A 26,951-nucleotide genomic window follows, 5' to 3' on the forward strand; every position below is an offset into this window, starting at 1 on the left:
TCTTTGTATATTTTGGATATAAGGCCTCTATCTGTTGTAGGATTGGTAAAGATCTTTTCCTAATATGTTGGTTGCTGTTTTGTCCTAACCACAGTGAGATCCCATTTGTCAATTCTTGATCTTAGAGCATAAGCAATTGGTGTTTTGTTCAGGAAATTTTTTCCAGTGCCCATGTGTTCAAGATGCTGCCCTAGTTTTTCTTCTATTAGTTTGAGTGTATCTGGTTTGATGTGGAGGTCCTTGATCCATTTGGACTTAAGCTTTGTACATGGTGATAAGCATGGATCGATCTGCATTCTTATACATGTTGACCTCCAGTTGAACCAGCACCATTTGCTGAAAATGCTATATTTTTTCCATTGAATGCTTTTGGCTCCTTTGTCAAAAATCAGGTGCTCATAGGTGTGTGGGTTCATTTCTGGGTCTTCAATTCTGTTCTATTGGTCTATCTGTCTGTCTCTGTACCAATACCATACAGTTTTTATCACTATTGCTCTGTAATATTGCTTGAGTTCAGAGATAGTGATTCCCCCTGAAGTCCTTTTATTTTTGAGAATAGTTTTAGCTATCCTGGTTTTTTTGTTATTCCAGATCAATTTTCAAATTGTTCTGTCTAACTCTTTGAAGAATTGGATTGGTATTTTGATGGGGACTGCATTGAATCTGTAGATTGCTTTTGGTAAAATGGCCATTTTTACTATATTAATCCTGCCAATCCATGAGCATGGGAGATCTTTCCATCTTCTGAGGTCTTCTTCAATTTCTTTTTCAGAGTCTTGAAGTTCTTATTGTACAGATCTTTTACTTGCTTGGTTAAAGTCACACCGAGGTACTTTATATTGTTTGGGTCTATTATGAAGGGTGTCGTTTCCCTAATTTCTTTCTCGGCTTGTTTCTCTTTTGTGTAGAGGGAGGCTACTGATTTATTTGAGTTAATTTTATACCCAGCCACTTTGCTGAAGTTGTTTATCAGCGTTAGTCGTTCTCTGGTGGAACTTTTGGGATCACTTAAATATACTATCATATCATCTGCAAATAGTGATATTTTGACTTCTTCTTTACGATCTGTATCCCCTTGATTTCCTTTTGTTGTCTGATTGCTCTGGCTAGAACTTCAAGAACTATTTTGAATAAGTAGGGAGAGAGTGGGCAGCCTTGTTTAGTCCCTGATTTTAGTGGGATTGCTTCAAGTTTCTCTCCATTTAGTTTAATGTTAGCAACTGGTTTGCTGTATATGGCTTTTACTATGTTTAGGTATGGGCCTTGAATTCCTATTCTTTCCATGACTTTTATCATGAAGGGGTGTTGAATTTTGTCAAATGCTTTCTCAGCGTCTAATGAAATGATCATGTGGTTTTGTTCTTTCAGTTTGTTTATATAATGGATCACGTTGATGGTTTTCCGTATATTAAACCATCCCTGCATGCCTGGGATGAAGCCTAATTGATCATGGTGGATTATTGTTTTGATGTGCTCTTGGATTCGGTTTGCCAGAATCTTATTGAGTATTTTTGCGTCGATATTCATAAGGGAAATTGGTCTGAAGTTCTCTTTCTTTGTTGGGTCTTTGTGTGGTTTAGGTATAAGAGTAATTGTGGCTTCATAGAAGGAATTCGGTAGTGCTCCATCTGTTTCAATTTTGTGGAATAGTTTGGACAATATTGGTAGGAGCTCTTCTATGAAGGTCTGATAGAATTCTGCACTAAACCCATCTGGACCTGGGCTCTTTTTGGTTGGGAGACCTTTAATGACTGCTTCTATTTCCTTAGGAGTTATGGGGTTGTTTAACTGGTTTACCTGTTCCTGATTTAACTTTGGTACCTGGTATCTGTCTAGGAAATTGTCCATTTCCTGCAGATTTTCACGTTTTGTTGAATATAGGCTTTTATAGTAAGATCTGAGGATTTTCTGAATTTCCTCTGAATCTGTAGTTATGTCTCCCTTTTCATTTCTGATTTTGTTAATTTGGATACACTCTCTGTGTCCTCTCGTTAGTCTGGCTAAGGGTTTATCTATCTTGTTGATCTTCTCAAAGAACCAACTTTTGGTTCTGTTGATTCTTTCTATGGTCCTTTTTGTTTCTACTTGGCTGATTTCAGGTCTGAGTTTGATTATTTCCTGTCTTCTACTCCTCCTGGGTGTATTTGCTTCTTTTTGTTCTAGATCTTTTAGGTGTGCTGTCAAGCTGCTGACATATGCTCTTTCCTGTTTCTTTCTGCAGGCACTTAGAGCTATGAGTTTTCCTCTTAGCACAGCTTTCATTGTGTCCCATAAGTTTGGGTATGTTGTACCTTCGTTTTCATTAAATTCTCAGAAGTCTTTAATTTCTTTCTTTTTATTTCTTCCTTGACCAGGTTATCGTTGAGTAGAGCATTGTTCAACTTCCATGTATATGTGGGCGTTCTTCCCTTATTGTTATTGAAGACCAGCTTTAGCCCGTGGTGGTCTCATAGCACGCATGGGATTATTTCTATCTTTCTGTACCTGTTGAGGCCCATTTTTTGACCAATTATATGGTCAGTTTTGGAGAAAGTACCTTGAGGAGCTGAGAAGAATGTATATCCTTTTGCTTAAGATAGAATGTTCCATAAATATCTGTTAAGTCCATTTGACTCATGACTTCTCTTAGTCTGTCTACGTCTCTGTTTAATTTCTGTTTCCATGATCTGTCCATTGATGAGAGTGGGGTGTTGAAATCTCCTACTATTACTGTGTGAGGTCCAATGTGTGTTTTGAGCTTTAGTAAGGTTTTTTTTACGTATGTAGGTGCCCTTGTATTTGGAGCATAGATATTTAGGATTGAGAGTTCATCTTGTTGGATGTTTCCTTTGATGAATATGAAGTGTCTTTCCTTATCTTTTTTGATGACTTTTAGTTGAAAATTGATTTTATTTGATATTAGAATGGCTACTCCAGCTTACTTCTTCTGACCATTTGCTTGGAAAGTTGATTTCCAGCCTTTCACTCTGAGGTAGTGTCTGTCTTTGTCTCTGAGGTGTGTTTCCTGTAGGCAGTAGAATGCAGGGTCCTCATTGCGTATCCAGTTTGTTGATATATGTCTTTTTATTGGGCAGTTGAGACCATTGATGTTGAGAGATATTAAGGAATAGTGATTATTGCTTCCTGTTATATTCATATTTGGATGTGAGGTTATGTTTGTGTGCTTTTCTCCTCTTTGTTTTGTTGCCAAGACGATTAGTTTCTTGCTTTTTCTAGGGTGTAGCTTGCCTCCTTATGTTGGGCTTTACCATTTATTATCCTTTGTAGTGCTGGATTTGTAGAAAGAAATTGTGTAAATTTGGTTTTGTCATGGAATATCTTGGTTTCTCCATCTATGTTAATTGAGAGTTTTGCAGGATATAGTAACCTGGGCTGGCATTTGTGTTCTCTTAGGGTCTGTATGATATCTGACCAGGATCTTCTGGCCTTCATCGTCTCTGGTGAAAAGTTGGTGTGATTATATGTTACTTGACCTTTTCCCCTTACTGCTTTTAATATTCTTTCTTTATTTTGTGCATTTGGTGTTTTGACTATTATGTGTTGGGAGGTGTTTCTTTTCTGGTCCAATCTATTTGGAGTTCTGTAGTCTTCTTGTATGCCTATGGGTATCTCTTTTTTTAGGTTAGGGAAGTTTTCTTCTATGATTTTGTTGAAGATATTTACTGGTCCTTTGAGCTGGGAGTCTTCACTCTCTTCTATACCTATTATCCTTAGGTTTGATCTTCTCACTGAGTCCTGGATTTCCTGTATGTTTTGGACCAGTTGCTTTTTCTGCTTTACATTATCTTTGACAGTTGAGTCAATGATTTCTATGGAATCTTCTGCTCCTGAGATTCTCTCTTCCATATCTTGTATTCTCTTTGTGATGCTTGTATCTACGGCTCCTTGTCTCTTCTTTCGTTTTTCTATATCCAGGGTTGTTTCCATGTGTTCTTTCTTGATTGCTTCTATTTCCATTTTTAATTCCTTCAATTGTTTGATTGTGTTTTCCTGGAATTCTTTCATGGATTTTTGTGATTCCTCTCTGTAGGCTTCTACTTGTTTATTTATGTTTTCCTGTGTTTCTCTAAGGGAGTTCTTCATGTCTTTCTTGAAGTCCTCCAGCATCATGATCAAATATGATTTTGAAACTAGATCTTGCTTTTCTGGTGTGTTTGGATATTCCGTGTTTGCTTTGGTGGGAGAATTGGGCTCCAATGGTGCCATGTAGTCTTGGTTTCTGTTGCTTGGGTTCCTGAGCTTGCCTCTCGCCATCAGATTATCTCTTGTTACTTTGTTCTGCTATTTCTGACAGTGGCTGAACTGTCGTATAAGCCTGTGTTTCAGGAGTGCTGTAGACCTGTTTTCCTGCTTTCTTTCAGCCAGTTATGGGGACAGAGTGTTCTGCTTTCGGGCGTGTAGTTTTTCCTATCTACAGGTCTTCAGCTGTTCCTGTGTGCCTGTGTCTTGTGTTTTCCAGGCAGGTCGCTTGCAGCAGAAAAGTTGGTCCCTCCTGCGGTCCCGAGGCTCAAGTTTGCTCGTGGGGTGTTGCTTATGAGCTTTCCGCAGCAGCAGCTACCGGGAAGATCTGTGCCGCCCTTTCTGGGTCCTTCTGTGCACCAGGGTTCCAGATGGCGTTTGGTGTTTTCCTCTGGAGTCAGAGATGTGGGCCGAGTGTAGACTCTTCTGGTTTCCCAGGCGTGTCTGCCTCTCTGAAGGTTTAGCTCTCCCTCCCACGGGATTTGGGTACAGAGAACTGTTTTTCTGGTCGGTTCCTTCAGGTTCCGGTGGTGTCTCAGACCCAGGGGACACGCTGCTGCTTTGCCCTTATCCAAGGGAACCCAGAGGCCGTATACAGTTTCCTCTTGGGCCAGGGATGTGGGCAGGGGTGGGCAGTATTGGTGGTCTCTTCCGCTCTGCAGTCTCAGGAGTGCCCACCTATCTAGGCAGTGAGCTCTCTCTCCCACGGGGTTTGGGAGCAGTGAGCTAGAGGCAGGGAGCGGGAGATTGTTGTACCACATTTTCTGTATCCATTCTTCTGTTGATGGGCATCTGGGTTCTGTCCAGCTTCTGGCTATTATAAATGAGGCTGCTAAGAACATAGTGGAACATGTGTCTTTGTTATATGTTGGAGCATCTTTTGGGTATATGCCCAAGAGAGGGATGGCTGGGTCCTCAGGTAGTGCAGTGTCCAATTTTCTGAGCAATCTGTAGCCTGATTTCCAGAATGACTGTAGCAGTCTGCGATCCCAGCAACAATGGAGGAGTGTTCCTCTTTCTCCACATCGTTGCCAGCATCTGCTGTCCCCGGAGTTTTCGATTTTAGTCATTCTGACTGGTGTGAGGTGGAATTTCAGGGTTGTTTTCCCTTATGACTAAATATGTTGAACATTTCTTTAGGTTCCTCTCAGCCATACGGCATTCCTCAGTTGTGAATTCTTTGTTTAGCTCTGAACCCCATTTTTAATAGGGTTATTTGTCTCCCTGCTGTTTAACTTCGTGAGTTCTTTGAATATTTTGGATATGAGCCCTCTATCAGTTTTAGAATTGGTAAAGATCTTTTCCCAATCTGTTGGTTGCCGTTTTGTCCTAACCACAGTGTCTTTTGCCTTACAGAAGCTTTGCAGTTTTATGAGATCCCATTTGTCGATTCTTGATCTTAGAGCATAAACCATTGGTGTTTTGTTCCGGAAGACCAACCTTAGTCCGTCATGATCTGATAGGACACGTGAAATTATTTATATCTTCCTGTATCTGTTGAGGCCTGTTTTGTGACCAATTATATGGTCAGTTTTAGAGAAGGTACCATGAGGTGCTGAGAAGTATGCATATCCTTTCATTTTATGATGGAATGTTCTTTAAATACCTGTTAAATCCATTTGGTTCATAACTTCTGTTAGCTTCAATATGTCTCTGTTTATTTTTTGTTTCTATGATTTGATGAGAGTGGGCTGTTGAAATCTCCTACAATTATTGTGTGATGTGCAATGTGTGATATGAGCTTTAGTAAGGTTTCTTTTATGAATGTATTTGCCCTTGCATATGGAGCATAGATATTTAAGATTGAGAGTTCATCTTGGTGGATTTTTTCCTTTGATGTGTATGAAGTGTCCTTCCTCATTTTTTTTGATGACTTTGTTTGAAAGTCAATCTTATTCTATATTACCGTGGCTACTTCTGCTTGTTTCTTCAGATCATTTGCTTGGAAATTTGTGTTCCAACCTTTTACTCTGAGGTAGTTACTGTCTTTATCTCTGAGGTGTTTTTCCTGTATGCAGCAAAATGCTGAGTCTCCTGTATGGATCCAGTCTGTTAGTCTATGTATTTTCATTGGTGAATTGGGTCCATTGATGTTGAGAGATATTAAGGAATAGTAATTGTAGGTTCCTATTATTTTCGTTGTTAGAGGTGAAATTATGTTTGTGTGACTCTCTTCTTTTGGTTTTGTTGCAAGGAGATTACGTTCTTGCTTTCTGTATGGTGTAGTTTCCCTCCTTGTGTTGTAGTTTCCCACCTATTATCCTTTGTAGTGCTGGATACATTAATTGAAAGTTTTGAGATATATATATATATATATAATACTATATTATATATAGTATATATATAAATTATAATATATATATATATATATAATTTTTTTTTTGGTTCTTTTTTTCGGAGCTGGGGACCGAACCCAGGGCCTTGCGCTTCCTAGGTAAGCGCTCTACCACTGAGCTAAGTCCCCAGCCCCATATATATAATTTTTTTGTTGCCTGGCCTGGCATTTGTGTTCTCTTAGGGTCCATATGACATCTTTCCAGGATCTTCTGGCTTTCATAGTCTCTGGTGAGAAATCTGTCATAATTCTCCTAGATCTGCCATTTTATGTCACTTGACCTTTCCCCTTACTTCTTTTAATATTCTTTGTTTTGTGCAGTTGATGTTTTAACTATTATGGGATGGGAGGAATTTATCTTCTGGTTCAATCTATTTGGAGTTCTGTAGCCTTCTTGTATGTTTATGGGTGTCTCTTTCTTTAGGTTAGGGAAGTTTTCTTTTATAATTTTGTTGAATACATTTACTGGCCCTTTAAGTTGGAAGTCTTCACTTTCTTCTAAGCCTATTATCCTTAGGTTTGATTTTCTCATTGTGTCCTGGATTTCCTGGATGTTTTGGGCTAGGAGCTTTTTGTGTTTTCCATTATCTTTGACAGTTGTGTCAATGTTTTGTATGGTATCTTCTGCTCCTGAGATTTTCTCTTCTATCTCTTCCATTATGTTGGTGATCCTTGTATCTACAGCTTCTTGTCTCTTCCATAGGTTTTTTATATCCAGGGTTGTCTCCCTTTGTGCTTTCTTTATTGTTTCTATTTACATTTTCAATTCGTTCACCTGTTTGGTTGGTTTTTTTTTTTTTGGAATTTTTTCAGGGATTTTTGTGTTTCCTCTCTAAGGGACAAATTGATCCATTCTTATTGCCGTGTACAAAGCTCAAGTCCAAATGGATCAAGTACCTCCTCATAAAACCAGAATACTTAAACCAATAGAAGAAAAAGCAGGGGAAAGCTTCGAACACATGGAGTTTGGGGAAAATGCCTGATGAGAGCACCAATGGCTATGCTCAAGAATTGTCATATGGGATCTCATAATATTGCAGAGCTTCTATAAGGCAACAGATACTGTCTTTAGGATAAAACAGCAACCAAGAGATTGGGAAAAGGTCTTCACCCCTCCGACATCTGATAGAGGGCTAATATCCAATATGTACTAAGAAATCAAGAACTTAGACTCCAGAGAGCCAAATAACCTTATTAAAGAAATGGGTACAGAGCTAAACAGGGAAATCTCAGCCGAGGAATATTGAATAGCTGAGAACTACCTATAGAAATGTTCAACAACCTTAGTCATCAGGGGAACACAAATCAAAACAATGCTGAGATTCCTCCTCACAACCTGTAGAGTGGCTAAGAACAAAAACTCAGGTAATGACAGATGCTGGCAAGGATGTGGAGAAAGAGGAACACTCTTCCATTGTTACTTGGATAACAAGCTGGTAGAACTGCTTTGGAAGTCAGTTGGAGTTTCCTCAGAAAATTGGACATAGTACCACCTGAGGACCCAGGTATAATAATTCCTGGTCATAGAGACAATAGATGCTCCAACATATGTCGAACAAATATGCTCCAATAAGTTCATAGCAACCTTATTTATAATAGCCAGGAGCTGGAAAGAATCCAGACATCCATCAACAAAGGAATGGATACAGAAAATGTGGTACATTTATACCATGTAGTACTACTCAGCTATTAAAAAACTTCATGAAATTCATAGGCAAATGGATGGAACCAGAAAATATCATCCTGAGTGAGGTAACCCAATCAGAAAACAACACACATGGTATGCACTCACTGATAAATGAATATTAAACCCAAGGCTCAGATTACCCAAAATACAATCCACAGATCACATGAAGCTGAAGAAGGACGACAAACATGTGTATGCATCAGTACATTTTAGAAGGGGAAACAAAAATATTTATAGCAGGAAATATGGAGACAAAAGTTTGGAGCAGACCTTGAAGCAAAGTTTATATAAATAGATAAATGAATAAATAAGTAAATAAGTAAATAAATAAAACAAAATCAAAGAGAGAAAAAAGAAAGAAAACATCCACAGATTATGGGGAATTGACAGCATTTTAACAAATTACACTGATCCATAGAGATAGCTGCATGGAGAAGACAGAAACTTAGTCCATTTCAACACCAAGCACAGAAGTCAATGCCACATACATCACATACACACGGATCTGCATAATACTTCACACAACAAATGTGGCAGAGGAGAAAGTAGGAAATATGTTTGACTTTACTGTACAGAATGGTACTTCCTGAACATTAGTCCTATAGCACAGAGAATAAAAGCAACCATTCATAAATCATACCTCCTGAAATTTAAAACATGGCATAAATCAATGATCATCATCATTTGACTGAATATGATGCCTCTGCCATTCATAAAAATCTTAGTAGATTCTTATAAAAATAAGTATATTTACAAAACAAACCAAGATAAACCTCATCTATTAAGCTTCACACCTACCAAGTAGCATTCATGATACGTAAAGTAGTCTGCATGATTTCAGAACAGAAATGCAAACATGGTTATCCCAAAGCTACAAATACTGCAAAGTAAACCAGTTACTGGCTCGTAAGATGTTCTGGTACAGTAGTGGAACACATATTATGGAAATAATTCTATTTCCTGATTCTATTTCAGACACACTCTATGTGATGGAAGCCAGGCCTGAAACTGCTAAAGCAGCCAAAACCCTAAGAGTAGATATGTCCTGAGCCAAGAGGAAAACTCAGTACTCTTATCCGTATCAATGAAATGACTGTCATAGCTATAGATCTGTGTTTGGAACCCTCATTAGAAAAGCATCATCTTCTTGTAGGCTATAGACACTAACACAGAGACCCCAACCTGGAAAGTGTACAGAGAAGGTGGTAACTCCATTTTAAATGGTATGACTCCTTTACATCTCTCCCTCAAGACTTCATTATCTCTATAGCAAATAAACGTAGAGATTCTAAGAGATTGGGGTGATAGATTACTGTAGTGAGTGACTTACAGACATAATACCAAGTCCCTAGTAAAAGAGAAGAAAAAACAACATGGAATCTGAGAAGTAATACTAAGAAGTCAATAGGATTCAAACAAGGAATTGCTGAGTGGATGAAGGTAGAGGTCAGTACTTTCCCTTTCGTGCATTCAGAGGACCTGTGGGATCACCTAAGGACGGCACAATGGCACCAGCCACCCTGGGTTTCCCTTCAGTATTTAGGTATTTTAGTAATATCTGCAATTTAATGAGTATAAATATCCTCCACTTGGGAAGACAGATGTGATGTTTGGATTCCACTGAGCATGGATGTTTGTTAAAATTTATTCTCAGTCTAATAGGTCAGGTCTGCACCTGAAGGGTGCACTGTGCACTCACTGATTTTGGTGAACAGGATTTTATGTGTGAAAAGAACAAATACTTCTCACGCACTTACCAGATGATGCAATCCAGGAGATTGGAACCTTGATCAAGGAGAATCCATGTCTCTGTGACTGCAGTGTCCTGGAGGTGACTCATTTGTCCTCCTTTGCCATCGGGCAGGCAGCAGGCCAATACCATGACAGTAGATGTATCCATGTCCAAGGTGATCCTTAGTGAAGCTCAGTTTTTTTCAGAGATAAAGTGACGTCACGAACAGCAGATGACGTTTGCAGACATGACAATTTATGGAGTCTGGTCTGCATACGCTGTAAAGTGGTAAAAGAAAGCCAGCACAGCACTGTTAGTAAAACAGTCCAAGGAGAGCAGTGGGCCTCTGATTTGTGAGGGTTTATCATGACATTGCTAAGTAGGACTCCCTCTTGTCAAGGACTCTGCTGCTAGTCCTAGTGACTCATCCTATGAGTGTTGACCTAAACTGTTTGCCTTTTAATTAAGAGTTTCCCATTAAAATGTTTTAAGTGAAAGCCACAAGTTTCTATACTCTTTATTACATCAGTAGCTTTTTAGTGTATTTTTCAAGTGAAAACCAGTCTTCAACTGGTACCCTTTAAAACTTCAGGAGCTCCTTCCAGTACCTGATGGAATTAGGATGCCCCATTCTGTGTGGGGTGTTTTCAGCAAAGGCCCCTGTATTGGATTCATGACTCCTAGCATTTTGTTCCATCCAGAAGACCCAGTTTTACAGGAATGCTCCCCAAAATTTCCTCGTCCTTCCTTTCTGACTGTTCAACAGCAGTACTGGAGCCTTGGAGGCTAGGATGCTGGTTGATTTTAACCAACTCTACAAAATATAGATATAATCTGGGAAAAGTGAATCACAGAAGAGGTATCTTCTCCATCACATTGTCCTGAGGGGAAGTCTGAAGCTCATTTTATTGTGATTGAGTTATAATTGCCCTGCTAAGTGTAAAAGACAAAAGAGAGGGGTTGGGGATTTAGCTCAGTGGTAGAGCGCTTGCCTAGGAAGCGCAAGGCCCTGGGTTCGATCCCCAGCTCCGAAAAAAAAGAACCAAAAAAAAAAAGACAAAAGAGAGAACCCCAAATAGTCCAGCATGATGAACGGGTAAACAGAGTTTATCGTATTGATACAATGGACTAGTCTCTAGAGATGGACAGAGGCATTGACAGTATCTTATGATAAAAGAAGCTATTATTTAATGACCAAGAAAGGGGATATTTCTATATTAGATGACTTCATTTCTGTTAGATACATAAAATGACCAGGTTGGTGAGGGCATATAACTTTAATCCCAGCACTCAGGAGGCAGAGTCATGTAGATTTTCAAGAGTTTGGGGCCAGCCTGGTCTACAGAGGTACATTTAGGACAGCCAGCTCTACACACACTCAAACGCGCACACACACAAACACACCCACACACACCTACCTACCCACCCACCCACCCACCCACACACACACACACACACACACATGGAGAGAGAGAGAGAGAGAGAGAGAGAGAGAGAGAGAGAGAGAGAGAGAGAGAAAGAGAAACTTTCTTGAAAACCAATCAATCACCCAAAGAATCAATTAAACAAACAAAAACCTCAAAAAACACAACACTAAAAACCAATCAATGTATCAAACAATATCAGAAGCAACAGCAACAACAACAACAACAACAACACCCAGCAGAATGTGACACCTAGCCAAAAGTTAGTTTGGATTACAGCCTGTTTACTTGTTGACCAAAGGGATTCATGAAACCCGGGCACATCATGGGCTATGCAAAGGCAGTGGTACTCTACACATCCTGATCTTAAGTTCCTACACTTCTGTCATTGAAGAGGGATAGGCTGAGCTGGTGCCTAACAAGTTTATAGGGTGTAGGGTCTGGAGGAATAAAGAGGAACTTCTAATGGCCACAGGGTTTCTTCTCAAAGATAAAAATGTTTTTAAAACCAATAGGGTAATGGGTGCATAATTTTAATGACATACTAAGAATGCACTCCTAGATTATATACTTGGAAAGAATGAACTTAGTGCATAAGTGTATTACATACCTGTAAACCAATTATTATCGAAAGATTACGCTTCTTTCACATGTATGAATGTTTTGCCTACGTGTCTGTGTGTGTACTATATGTATGTCTGGGCCTGTGAAGATATGAGGGTTCTAGATCGCCTATAATTAGATTTGAAGATGCCTTTGAGCTTCTTTGTAGGTGTTACTGTAGGTTTCAGGGTTTGAAGCTGACTGATATTGAGGATTACCTTTGCCCTCCAGTAGCAGACAGGGTACCTTCCAGTATTATGAACTCTGGTTAGTAGTGTGAAGAGTCTAGTTAGACCCCGGCTCAACCTATCCCCCACTGTGTGATGACAGAAATGTTATCTTCAGAAGTCAGTCCTGAACATCAGATTGTATAGAGCAACCAATAGTCTTGGCACTGGCTTGTGATGGTCAAGGTTTTCTATAGGACCCTTTGGGTAATGACTCAACAGGTTGCCACCCATTCCTGTTGCTGGATTTGTAACTTGTTGGCACAACATGTCTAGGTGGAGCCTCGTGTCATGTTAGTTTTTGGCTCCATATGTATTCCATACATATAGGAAGCTGATAGAGTAGATTTCCATTTAATTTTTTCAAAGGGACTTTAGTGTTTGTTGTCCCTCCCCTTATTTCCTACTTTACCTAGGTTTGCATGCCAGGGCAGTGGGTGCCTGGTTAAGAAAAAGAAATTGACCCTCTTCCTTATCAAGTATGAATCTGTATGCCCATTCCAACATGCAGCCAGCAGGTGACCTGGATACACTGGAGAGAGTGATCAACTCCAGTCAACATCATGTTGATGAATATGAAAGGAGGGTAACGGGGCTTGAAAAATGCGAGGGAGGTAGAAGTGTGTACCCTTTGCCTCTACCCATTTCTCCCGGTTCCCTCTCATTAACCCCTCCTATTCTAGCTTTTATCTCTTCCCAACACTATACACTCCTTCCTCTTCCTGGGCAGATATTCTTCTGCCCCCTAGTTCCCTAGTAGATAGTCAGGAATCCTGTGTGGTTATCCAGATTGTAGTTCTCATGTCAGATACTTAAAACCTAACATCCTTAACAGCAGACACATGAAATATTTGTTGTTTTGGGTCTGGGGTTTGCTAAATCAGGATGATTATTTAGGTCCATCAGTCCAGTCTTAGGGTTACAGATTACAATGGCTGCCCTAACTGCCCTCAGTATTCCCTTTGAAGGCCATTCAAGTAGATCTACTTCAGTGTCAACATTGACAGAGCTTTGAACAAGCACTGAGGGGGCTGGGCTCCTAACAGTGGAGTCTGAGGGGGGCACACATGGAGCATAATCATAGGGTCCTGCCCTTAAGCCAGCTCCATTGTGTGCTCAGAGCACATCACTGTGGTGGTGCCGGCACAGCTGAGCTACTAGTTTATAGCTCAGTATTTGCTGAACTAGCAGGACGTGCCAACATTTTGTTGGCAAGTATTGATTGTTAATACAGAGAATTATTGTAGAATTTGGGAGGTGGCGATCAGTTAACGGGGAGGGAAGAGGGAAAGAAGGTCCTGGGTGGCCCTAGCTCAATAATGGATGAAGACTCGATGACATTCAACTTCCCCCGAAGGAGACGCTGGTACACACGTCTGTGGCATTCCTGTCGTCGTTTAGGTTGCCTGTGTCATCAGAGATCAAGGCAATTTCACCGCTATCAGATCGGGTATGACCCGGTGGGTCCATTACAACGAGCGGCAAGTGTTGGAGATCTGGTGACAACAGAGAGTATGATCTACTCCAGGGAACATCATGTGGATGAATATGATAGACGGGGCAGGTAATTGATGAGAGCAGTAAAAGCAGGTTGGTGGGAACTGTTAGGGACACTCAGGGCTAAGCAGGAAGAAAAATCAACTTCTAGCGTTACATCTTGAGGGTGGAGAATGGTCATACATAGGCTCATTTTCACTGGGGACCCCTGGGTTTTATACCTGCTAAATGCTCTTAGTCGTATGAGACCTCCACACTGTGGAACAGCAGCTCCTAGGCCTTAATGAAACTACATAATTTTACTTTTATGTTTACCCTTAAATTTTGTAAGAACACACAAATACACAACACACACACACACACACAAATACAGTTGTTTTGCGTAGATGTATTTTTTGTGCACTCTGTGTGACAGAACCTGGTGCTGGATCATCTGGAACTGCAGCTATAGACAGTTGTGAGCTGTGATGTGGGTCCTAACAATCAAACCTGTGTTCTCTACTAAACAAAACTAGAGCTGTTATTGCCAAGACCCCTATCTAGATTTTATTTTTTTGTTGTTGTTCTTTTCTGCTTTTCTTTTTATTTGATATTTTATGCATTTACATTTCAGTGTTATACCCTTTCCTGCCTCTCCCATTTCCACTCCCCACTCCCTTGATTCTATGAAGATTTTCTTTTTCTTTTTTTAAAGATTTTATTTATATGAGTACACTGTAGCTGTCTTCAGACACACCAGATCCCATTACAGATGGTTGTGAGCCACCGTGTGGTTGCTGGGAATTGAACTCAGGACCTCTGGAAGAGCAGTCTGTGCTCTTAACCTCTGAGCCATCTCTCCAAGCAAGATTTTCTTAATATATAGGGCCTTAATCTGAACATACAACACTAGAAAATTTATCATAAGGTAAATTGTCAACTTTAATGCAAAAATATCAATAAGATCAATATGACAGGTTTGCTAATGGATCAAAGACATTTAGAACTGGAACTGTGACCATGCTCCCATGTAATCACCTTCTGTACTGTTGTTTTTACATCGATACACATGTGAAGGACAGAGATTGTCCTCATCTCACTTCCTGTGCCCCACACGTGTGGAGCTTAGGGTGTGGTGGTCAGAGACAATGTCGACTGCTAGTTATGTTGTACCACCATGGGGTTCTAAGGTCTGAGCAAGCAGGCCTCCCTGTGGGTTCCAGCCCATTGTCCCTCTGTTCTGGAGACTCCACTCAAGCAAGTCCATGGTGTGCTTTATTTACTGTTTTGGAGCACAATGATCCTCACACTTGTAGGCAAGTGAGCTTTGCGGATCCCCTTATCCCAACAGCTCCAGTCAGGTTTTGAGGGAAAATGTTTTATCAATTGAGTTTTAACAACTACCCCAGCCCCTCATTCCTTTTTCTGTGTGTGTGGGTTATTACCATGAACCCCCTTGCTCATCGTCCCTCCTCCTCTTATATGAGGGTTCACCCCACCCGTTTGCCCACTCCTTCTGGATTCCCTGCCTTAGCATTCCGTTCTACTGGGGCTAGAGCCTTGGCAGGACCACGGGCTTCTCCTCTTATTGGTGCCCAACAAGGCCATCCTCTGCTACATATGCAGTTGAAGCCATGGGTCTTTCCATGTGAACTCTTTAGATGAAGGGACATCTGGGTTCTCTCCAGCTCCTGGCTATTATGAATAAGGCTGCTGTAAATGTAATGGAATATGTTTCCTTGTTTTATGTTGGAGCCCTTTTTGGGTATATACACAGGCGTGTGTAAAGCTGGGTCCTCCAAACAGATTTCCAGAGTTGTTGTCCCAGCTTGCTCTCCCACCTACAAAGGAGGAGTGTTCCTCCTCCTCCAAATCCTCGCCTACCTCTGTTGTCACCTGAGCTTTTGATCTTTGCCATTCTGACTGGTGTGGGGTTGAATCACAGGGTGGTATTGATTTGCATTTTCTCTGATGACTAAAGATGTTGAACAGTTCTTTAGGTTCTTTTTGGCCATTTGATATTCCTCAATTGAGAATTCTTTGTTTAGCTCTGCTCCCCATTTTGTAATAGATTCTCTGGAGTCTAATTTTTTGAATTCTTTGTGTATATTGGATGTAAGCCTTCTATCAGATGTAGGATTCATAAAAATCTTTTCCAATCTGTTAGTAGCCATTTTCTTCTAATGACAGTGTCCTTTGTCTTACAGAAGTTTTGCAATTTTATGAGGTCCCATTTCTTTATTCTTGATCTTGGAGAATAAGCTATTGTTGTTCTGTTCAGGAAATTTTCCCAAGTGCTCATGTTTTCCAGGTTCTTCCCCACGTTTTCTTCCTATAGGTTGAGTATATCTTGTTTTATGTGGAGATCCTTGATTCACTTGGCCTTATGTGTGTGCAGGGCGATAAGAATGGTTCGATTTGCAGTCTACATGCTGAGTGCCAGTTGATCCAGCACCAGTTGTTGAAAAAGCTATCTCTTTTTCCACTAGATGGTTTTAGCTCCTTTCTCAAAAATCAAGTGACCATAGGTGTGTAGGTTCATTTCTGGGTCTCTTATTCTATTCCATTGATCTACTTGCCTATCTCTGTACCAATACCATAACACTTTTATCATTATTGCTCTGTAATACAGCTTAAGGTTAGGGAGGGTAATTCCCCCAGAATTTCTTTTATTTTTGAGTATAGTTTTAACTATCCTGTTATTTTTTTGTCAATGCAAATGAATTTGCAAATGTTCTTTCTACCTCTATGAGGAATTGAGTTGGAATTTTGATGGGGATTGCATTGAATCAGTAGATTGCTTTTGGACAGATGGCCAATTTTATAATATTAATCCTGCCAATCTGCGAGAATGCGAGATCTTTCCATCTTATGAGATCTTCTAATTGTTTCTTCAGAGACTTGAAGTTTTTGCCATACAGAATTTTCACTTGCTTGGTTAGAGTCACACTGGGTTATTTTATTTCATTTGTGATTATTCTGAAGGTGTCGTTTCCCTAATTCCTTTCTTAGCCTGTTCATCCTTTGAGTAGAGGAAGGCTACTGATTTGTTTGCGTTAATTTTATATCCACCACTTTGCTGAATTTGTGTAGGGGGCATCCTTGTCTGCTCCCTGATTTTAGTGGTATTCCTTCACGTCTCTCTCAGTTTAGTTTATGAAACACCAGCATATTTCCCTAGTCCACATGCTTCTTGGTCATTTTGTAATTCTAAGGCATTAATTAGTCTTTAAGCTGGAGTTTCATATAAAGAATACAAGAATGAATTACAGTTTTAAAATATTCTGCTTATTGAATATTTTCTTTGAAAACACTGACTTGTCCAACGGTAATTTTTCATTCTGTCAGTCCATTTACTCCCCACATGTAACTTAGATATCTCCTGTGTAGAATACACATTCTAATATCTCTCAAGGTCTTCCTATTTGTAATTCCTTGTTTCTCTGCCCAGTCAAGCTTCCTTACATTCTATAAATTTAAATATAACATGAAATGAACCTTGCTCTTTGGAACCATCCTTTCATTTTGCTGAAATTCTTTTGAATCTCAAGCAAGGCAGCTAGGCCACCATAGGTTATTACCTTGTAGGAATATTTACCCAATTTTGGTGTGAGTACATGGGCACATTGATCAATATATGGCAAAGCATGAGGTCCTGGTTTCTATACTGGTACTGAGTACAGAAATAGTACACATGGGCATAAAAGAATGAAATGAGGAAATAAAAATGAATCAAAGTATGGATGACTGACGACTTACATTTTTGTTCATTGTTAAAAATGTACATAGATACAAGCAGCCTGTATAATTGCAATTTACCTGTGGGTTGTGACATATTTTGTTTAATGTAGGGCACAAAGCATTGCATGATTACCTTTTATTTTGTAGAGTAACAGTGTTAAAATATTGCTAATTATTGTTCTACAACAGTAAATAGGATGAGTGACCTTGTACTCTTAGAGAGGCTAAAATGTGAATGAAAAAGGAAGGTAACCACACGGATGAGATCGGAGGATTATCAAGCTCAGGACATGGTCAATAAAGAGAGTTCTTTTCTATAAGAAATGTAAATTTTTTTCTGTGAAAATTTTTATGTGTACTGCTGATAAAATCCCGTTTTTCTCTCACAGAAAAGTTCTGTTTGTTATCACTAGGAAGAGAAATCATTATCATGATCAGCAAATGCTGAGCTCTCAGGAGCTGGAAATGCTTGTAGTGTTGTAGCAGATTTCTTGCCAATCCAAATTCAAACATCACAGCAGCCCCTTGTAAGATAGCTACTATGTTTATTGTTCATCCCTTGGATGGGGACATGGAATCGTGGCGTTTCTAAAAATCCCAAGTAGTAACTAGTAAGTTCCAGATATTAGAGTAGGGTTTAAATTGAAGCTGAGATCAATTGGGGAACTTTTCTAGGTTTCAGACTATGTAGTACTTACAGGTGATGATAGTCTTATTTGGAATTCATAGATGTCCTTAAATGTGCTTCCAATTTGCAGGACATCCCTACATTATGCATGTGTCCACAACCATCCAGATGTAGTAACACTGTTACTGGAATATAACTCCAACATTAACATCCAGGATGATGAAGGCTGCACACCGTTGATTAAGGTAGCTATTGGCCATCTATCTGTTTTGGTATAAAATGGATTAGAGGTGTCCTTGTTTGGTTTTTGCTGCTGTGAGAAAGCACTGAACAAAACCAACTGAGGAGAGGGAAAAGTTATTTGGCTTACATGTATACATCCCAGTTGATCCTTGTGGGAAACCTGGTCAGGAGCTCAAATCAGGAACTCGAGGGAAGAACTAAACTAGAGACCAGGGGAGAATGCAGCTTTCCATGGCTTTTACCAAGGTTTGCTCATCATTTCTTCTACAACTGAGAACTTTCTTCTCAGGCATGCCCCTACCACAAGACCTTGGGCTTACCTACTTCCTTTTTTGGTTAGATACATTTCTTTCGTTACATTTCAAATGTTATTCCCTTTCCTGGTTTCCTGTCCATAAGCCCCATCTCCTCTCTCTCCCCGATACGGGTTTTTTCCCATCCATTCCTCTTACTGCCCCCATATTCACCTGCACTGGGGGTCAAACCTTGGCAGGACCAAGGGCTTAGCCTTCCACTGGTGCCACAACAAGGCTATTCTCTGCTCCCTATGCAGTTGGAGCCCTGTGTCAGTTCATGTATAGTTCTTTCCTGCTTCTATCTAAACAAAAAAATTCCACACAGTTGCCCAGAACCCAGTCTGATAGAGACAATCCCTCAAGTGAGGATCTTTCCAGGTGTATTAAGCCTGGGCCACATTGGCAAAAAGAACAAAATCTAACCAAACAAGCAATCTCTGCACTGTGACAGCCAACCAGCACAGACCTGAGTGCTTAGAGCATCTAGGTGGGTTGGTAGAACCCCTTAACTCTACCACTTGGAAAAAGATGTGGTGGGGAGATCATTAAATGAGTCAAGCCTGGAGTACTTAAGAAGACCTTGTGTCAAAATAGAAGGATAATATGAATAACTAAAACTCTGTCTGATTTAAGGGTAACTATTCAGTATCATGGTAGAAATGTCTCTCTTGGCTTCCTTGAATTGACGATGTATTTCTTTGTACAATTTCCACAGGCCGTGCAGTGCCAAAACACAGACTGTGTTTATATATTGCTCAGGCACAATGCTAATCCAAATCTGACAGATTTCCATGGGAATACAGCCTTTCATCATGCCGCTTCCAGGGGAAACATAAAAATTGTAAAATTGCTCCTGAAGTACAACGTTGATTTTGAAGCCAAAACAAAGGTAAAGGTCATTCAACTTCATTCCCAATGCACTTCTACCTGTCACACTCAGACCTGTTTTCTACATGCAGAACCTCAAGCATTCTCTCTGAATGTGTTCAGAGGAGTGCTTTTTTTCTTTAAATAGAATACACACACACACACACACACACACACACACACACATATATATATATATGTTATATATATATGCATATATATAACATATATACATATTTGTAATTAGTGCAAAAGAACACAGAACAGCATGGTTTTCCTCAGCATTGACCTTGTTTAAAATTCAAGAATAAAGGCTTTAGGAACACACACACACACACACACACACACACACACACACACACACACATCACATCTACACTGACAATAAATATAAATACATTTCAAGTTAAATGATTGTAGAATAAATAGAAATGGCTTGCAGCTAAGGAGGTACTAATGTGGGTTTGGCTCAGGGATGAGGGCAGACTGGAAAAGGAAAGAGGTGACAGGCAAATTAGGAAATTTGATCATTGGAGACAATATGCAAAAACATTTTTATTATTTTCAAAAGTTTTGGTATTCATAGAAGATGCTGTTGACCTTGGGAGATAATTCTTAGTTTAGAAAAGAAATATATTTGAAGTGCAGATTGAGAAACTCTGCTCCAGATACCTCTTGAGCACACTCCTTCAACAGGGGCATACCAAACTTCGTTTTGGGGTTGTGTCCATAGAGGTCCTACTCTTTGGAGCTAAGAAGAGTGGATCCATTGAGTGTTTGGGGAAAATTCTGGAAGGGATTGGTGTTCATATGCAGTGTTGTGTAGGCAAAAGATGTGTCAAAGGGAAGAAGAGAGCTGTGTGTGGGAAAGCACAGCAGGTGTTGTAGGGAAAATGATGCCTTGTGACTCAGTACAGTGTGTGTTTATGTTCACAAAATCTGTGATGAACTTTATAAAGTGTTTTATTAAATGTAATATTGTTTTCTTTACAGTATGGCTTGACACCACTGCAACTTGCAACATATGAAAATCACACTGAAATGATAAAATTTTTAGAATCAAAGAGTGCAGATGCACAGGCCGTGCAAGTGTCAAGCAGGTACAGTTTCTTCTCTTCTACAATCTTAGTGTTGTTCTTGATGGTGACAATTACTTAAGTATGAATATTAAAATGATATTAAATGATTTGAAAAACTCAGAGACAAATATTTAGAAAGCTTATGACACAGGAAATATGGAGACTGTTCCAACACAACAAAAGAACAGCAGTACCAGGATTACTACATAGTTCAGTAGTTCAGTTCGTGAGTCATGAACCAAGACAAAGAATAAGCTAGATCAGCTGTTGGTCCACTTCAGTATTTTTTATTTTGACACAGTTTGCCACTGAATTAAAGGTCATGTGTGTCATTGGCAAATGTTCTACCATGAATAAACACCCCCAGTCCCTGAGTCTGAAATTTTATAATTTCTGACTCTAAAAATGACAGCATAAGCCATATGTTTAGAATTATACATACATAATCACAGGTAATAAATAGTGTTTCCTAATGATCTGTTTGAGTTTTGAAATGTCCAATGCAGCAGAAAACTACCTTTTGCTAGGAGGCTTTCTGTCAACTTTCATCCTGTAATGAACCAGCAATGTTCTTGATACTGCAGTCCAAGACATTTTTGTGTCATATTTCAGATGGAGCTTTCAATGTGGATACATAAATAGTTCATTTCCTTCCACATATTCTGGTATTGTAGAATTATAAATCTTGTCCTAGACTTTGTTAATGTTTAGCTCTACAAAATGATCTTACAAAGCTATATTCCTTTCCATATGAAATAAAATTGTTTATGCTGAAATTCCCTGTTTAGTACACATGTTTACCGATTGTTTATGTTGAGCCATTATTTCCAGACAACAGATCTGTGCTTTAAGGTGAGCCTTTCTAGAGAGAGCTCACTCTCATTTCAAAACTTTAATGCTCTTTGAAATATTTAATTTTATTTTTTCTTATTCACTTTACATCAAACTCACTGACCCTGTCTCAGTCTCCTTATTCTACAGTCCTTTCCGGTTCCCTTTTCCCTTCACCTCTGAGCAGTCATGGATCCCCTATGTATCCCCACACCCTGGCACTTCAAGTCTCTGCAAGGGTAGACACTTCCTCTCTCTCCAAGGTCAGACAAGGCAGCTCAGCTAGAAGGAGGTATCCCATGTATAAGGAACAGCTTTTTGATAGGCCCCATCCCAGTTGACTGGGACCTATATGAAAATCCAGCTGCTCTTCTGCTACATATGAGTGGGAAGGTGTGAGTCCAGCCCGTGTATTTTCTGTGGTTGGTGGTTCAGTCTCTGAGAGCCCCAGGCGTCCAGGTTATTTCACTCTGTTGTTTGTCCTCTGGAGTTCTTATCTCCTTGCAGACCTGGAATCTTTCCTCCTAGTGTTCCCTAAGAGTCTACTGCCATACATCCCTGAGCAAGGCAAATCTTGTCATTAGAGTTTTTAAGTGGGAGGAAGGGAGGGAGGGAGGAAGGGAGGGAGGAAGGGAGGGAAAGAGGGAAAGATTGTGTGTATGCTTTCTCGAGCCTTTTAGTTTGTGCTCTATTTAAAACTTAACCATGCCTCATGTTTTCTCTTGTGAAATTCGGGAGGATACCAGTCAATAATCATAATCATTTGCTGAAAAATGAATTAAAGATTATTTGCCTAGACCTGTAGTTCTATGAATTACATCCCAGACTGTGGGAGGTAGGAGACACATAGACCTTTGTGAGTTAAGTCCAACATGGTCTATGGGGTGGGTTTCAGACCAGCATGGCTACATAGTGAGATCCGGTTTCAAAAAAGAATGTTTGTAAACATCTAAACTAAGACACAGGGGACTCAAATATAAAGGGCTTCAAATGCTCGCTAAATGTTTTTCTTATGAATAGTACGATAACCATAACTTTAAAATCTATGCCACAGTGCAAGAAGACCAGCACATAAAAAAAAAGTGAAGCATGTCAGATTTAACAAAGGTAAGATTTTTATATCATATATAAATTTACTATATTGTAGCTGGTCTTATTCACCCTAGATAAAATAGTGCAGACATTTTAGCTCCTCTCCTACTGTGACCACACAAGGCAGCCCAGCTAGCAGAAAGGAATCCAAATGTGAACAGAATGTGAACCTGCCCTCAGTTCAGTAAACCAGGAGTCCACATGAAGAGCACGTGAAGCTGCACGTCTGCTACCTCTGAATATGGGGTCTATGTACAGCCCTGACGTGCTCTTTGATCGGTGGTTCAGTCCCTGTGAGCCCTCATGGGCCCCCGTTGGTTAATCTGTAGGTTTTCTTGTGTTCCTGACCCTTCAATGGCACTGTCCTCCTTTGAATTCAATATCCTTCCCCCAACTCTTTCACAAGACGCCCCAACCTCCACCTGATATTTATTTGGCTGTGGGTGTGCACATCTGTTTCTATCCAGGGCTTGATGAAGACTCTCAGAAGAATTATCCAAGGCTTCTGTCTGCAAGCATAGCAAAATATCATTAATGGAGTCAAAGATTGGCTCTCTCCCATAGGGTGGGTCTCAAGTTGGGCCAGTTATTGGTTTGGTATCTCCTTAATGTCCGTTCCATTTTAACCTGCCTATCTTGCTGGTAGGATAAATTTTGGGTTGATGTTTTTCTGAGTGCTTTGGTGTTCTCCTCCTTCTCCTGGAAGTCTCCCCTGTGTACAGAAGATGACCACTGAAAGCTGCATATCACCTGCTGCTAGTAGGCTCCGCGAGTCTCAGCTCCATAGATAGACTGCTAAGAGCCCCCATGGTTCTTGGTCTTTGTTTCACCACAGAGATGCCTCTCCACTGGTATCTTCTGTCCCAGCTCCCACACCACACCTGCTCTGCACCTTAGTTCCCCTCCCCATCTCCCACAAATTTCCCTCCCTCAATTGAATCCTGATATCTATTTCATTTTCTCTCCTGAGTGAGATTCACGCATCTTCCCTTGGGCCCTCATTACTTAGCTTCTTTAGGTCTGTGCACTGTGGCCTGGTTATTCTGTAATTTATGGCTGCTAAGGTCCTCACCTTTAAGTGAGTACATACCATGCCTGTCCTTCTCGGTTTCAGTTACCTCATCCATTATGATGTTTGCCAATCCCATCCATTCTTAATTTTTAGAAAAAAAACCTGTCAAGTTCCTTTTCAAAGGGGGTTGTAAATGTGTCCTCCCACCAACAATGGAGGAGTGTTTCCTTTGCTAAATATCCTTGCCAGCATGTGCTGTCACTTGTGTTTTCTATTTTAGCCATTCTGACTGGGGTAGGATGGAATCTAAGAGTTCTTTTTATTTGCATTCAGTGATGACTGAAGACTGAACATTTACTAGTTCTCTGCCTCCTGAGATTCCTCTGTTGAGAATTCTCCATCTACCACTTTACCTCATTTTCCAATTGGTTTATTGGTGTCTAACTCCTTGGGTTTTTATATATAATTTGACCATTATTTCTCTTTCAAGTGCAGGACTGGTGAAGATCTTTTCCCAATGCGTAGGCTTCTGTTTTGTCCTTTAATGGTTTCCTTTGCTTTACAGAAGGTTTTCAGTTTCATGAGTCCCCATTCATCAGTTGTTGGTCTTAGAGGCTGGGACATTGGTGTTCTGTTTAGGAAATTGTCTACTGTACTAATGTTCCAAGGATATTAATGTTTCTGCTTCAATGCTGAGGTCTTTTATCCATGTGAACTTGAGTTTTGTGCAGGGTGATAAATACTCATCTATTTGCATTCTTCTTCATGCAGACATCCAGTTACACCTGCATCATTTGTTGAAGATACTTTCATTTTTTCCCCCATTGTATGGTTTTGCCTTCTTTGTCCTAATCATGTGTTGGTAGATATGTGTGTCTTTGATTTGATTCCACCGATCAACTTTTTGTTTCTGTACTAATTCTATACAACTTTTGATATGATTGCTTTGTGATATGTCTTGAGATCAGGGATGGTGATACCTCCAAGAATTATTTTATTATTCAAGATCTATAACTATATCGATATCTAACTCTATCTATCTATCTATCTATCTATCTATCTATCTATCTATCTATGTCTTAGCGATCTTGGGTTTTTTTTTTTGAAAGAATTGCTCTTTCAAGGTCTGTAAATAACTGTCTTGCAATTTTGATGGGAAGTGCAGTGAATGTGATGATGCTTTTTATAAGATGGCCATTTTCACCTTGTTAATCCTATCCATCTGTAGCATAGGAGACCTTTCCATCTTCAGATGTCCTGTTAATTCCTTTTTCAGAGACATAAAGTTTTTGACAGACAGGACTTTAAGTAGCTTGATTAGAGTTGTATTGGGCTATTTAATATTCCCTGTGGTTACTGTGAAGGGTTTTGCTTGGCTAAATTTTTTCTTATCCCTTTTAACTATTGTATGAGGGAGGGCTGCTGGTTTTTGGAGTTAATCTTGTATCCAGACACTTTTCTGTAAGGGTTTATCACCTTTGGTGTAGGTGTACTTTGGTAGATTTTGCGAGGTCTCCTTTGTATGTGGGCAGCTTTGCTTACTCTCTGGTTTTAAGTTTCTCTGCATTTAAGTTGTTATTGTCTATTGGCTGGTTTAGGTATGCAAATTTGATCACTGAGGTCTCTAAGACTTTTAACATGAAGGGGTGTTTGTTTTTATATGGCTTTATCAGCATCTAATGTGATGATCAAGTAAAATTTTTCCATAACCCCACCCCTACCAGCTGCAGCTATCCATTCATTTTCATGGCTGTCAAGCCATCTCCTCTGTATCTCCCCAGACCCGATCCTGAAACACTCAATTGTCCCAAATTTATCCACTCCCACCTACTTCCTTCCTTCCTCTGCCTCCTCTGACTATTTTACAGTATGTTCTAAGTTAGATTCAAAATCCTCTCTTGATCCTTTCTTCTTCATCTTCTTTTGGTCCTGAGTATAGTAGTGAAATCCTGTACTTTATTGCTAATATCCACTTATAAGTGAGTATACACCATCCATGTCTTTTGGGTCTGGGTTATGTCACTCAGGAAGATACTCTCAAGTTCTATTCATTCACCAGCAAAATTCATTATCTTTGTCCTTAGTAGGTGAATGGTATCCCACATTGTCTTTTTTCATTTTAAAAATTTATTTTTTTGAGATTTATTTTATTTATATGAGTACACTGTAGCTGTCTTCAGACACACAGAAGAGGGCATCGGATCCCATTTCAGATGGTTATGAGCCACAATGTGGTTGCTGGGAATCGAACTCAGGACCTCTGGAAGAGCAGACAGTGCTCTTAACTGCTGAGCCAACTCTCCAGCCCATAGCAGCCTTATTTATAATAGCCAGAAGCTGGAAAGAACCCAGATGCCCTTCAACAGAGGAATGGATACAGAAAATGTGGTACATCTACACAATGGAATATTACTTACCTATCAAAAACAATGCCTTTATGAAATTCATAGGCAAATGGTTGGAACTGGAAAATATCATCCTGAGTAAGGTAACCCAATCACAGAAAAACACACATGGTATGCACTCATTGATAAGTGGCTATTAACCCAAATGCTTGAATTACCCTAGATGCCTAGAACACATGAAACTCAAGACGGATGATCAAAATGTGAATGCTTCACTCCTTCTTTAAAAGGGGAACAAGAATACCCTTGGCAGGGAATAGAGAGGCAAAGATTAAAAGAGAGACAGAAGGAACACCCATTCAGAGCCTGCCCCACATGTGGCCCATACATATACAGCCACCCAATTAAACAAGAGGGATGAAGCAAAGAAGTGCAGGCTGACAGGCGCTGGATGTAGATCTCTCCTGAGAGACACAGCCAGAATACAGCAAATACAGAGGCGAATGCCAGCAGCAAAGCACTGAACTGAGAATAGGACCCCCATTGAAGGAATCAGAGAAAGAACTGGAAGAGCTTGAAGGTGCTCGAGACCCCATATGAACAACAATGCCAAGCAACCAGAGCTTCCAGGGACTAAGCCACTACCCAAAGACTATCCATGGACTGACCCTGGACTCTGACCTCATGGGTAGCATTGAATATCCTAGTAAGATCACCAGTGTAAGGGGAAGCCCTGGGTCCTGCTAAGACTGAACCCCCAGTAAACGTGATTTATGGGGGGAGGGCGGCAATGGGGGGAGGATGGTGAGGGGAACACCCATAAAGAAGGGGAGGAGGAGGGGTTAGGGGGATGTTGGCCCGGATACCGGGAAAGGGAATAACACTCGAAATGTAAGTAAGAAATACTCAAGTTAATAAAAAAAAAGAAAGTATGTGTACATGTGACCTATGAAGCCAGAAGTAGTCATTCTCATAGAGTTGGAGTAAGAGTTTTAGAGATGGGACTGAGAACTGAACTGTAGTCCTCTGGAAGAGCACCATGTGTGCCTAAATGCTGACCCATATCTCAGGTCTATAAATTATTATTCTTAACT

At 40.0% G+C, this 26,951-nt stretch overlaps 1 protein-coding gene across 5 annotated transcripts in view; it reads left to right on the plus strand.

The window, feature by feature from the left end:
• Poteml2 (POTE ankyrin domain family member M like 2) overlaps positions 1–26,951 on the plus strand; it is a 464,489-nt gene that overhangs the window by 7,082 nt on the left and 430,456 nt on the right. For 3 of the 5 annotated variants that reach the window (NM_001433322.1, NM_001433323.1, NM_001433324.1), the window contains 4 exon segments: positions 18,223–18,337; positions 19,347–19,520; positions 20,492–20,598; positions 22,463–22,515. In NM_001433322.1, the coding sequence (NP_001420251.1) occupies positions 18,223–18,337; positions 19,347–19,520; positions 20,492–20,598; positions 22,463–22,515 (449 nt within the window). 5 annotated transcript variants of the gene reach the window in all.

The sequence above is a fragment of the Rattus norvegicus genome, chromosome 16, assembly GCF_021556685.1.
Source record: "Rattus norvegicus strain SHRSP/BbbUtx chromosome 16, alternate assembly SHRSP_T2T, whole genome shotgun sequence".
NCBI lineage: Eukaryota > Metazoa > Chordata > Mammalia > Rodentia > Muridae > Rattus > Rattus norvegicus.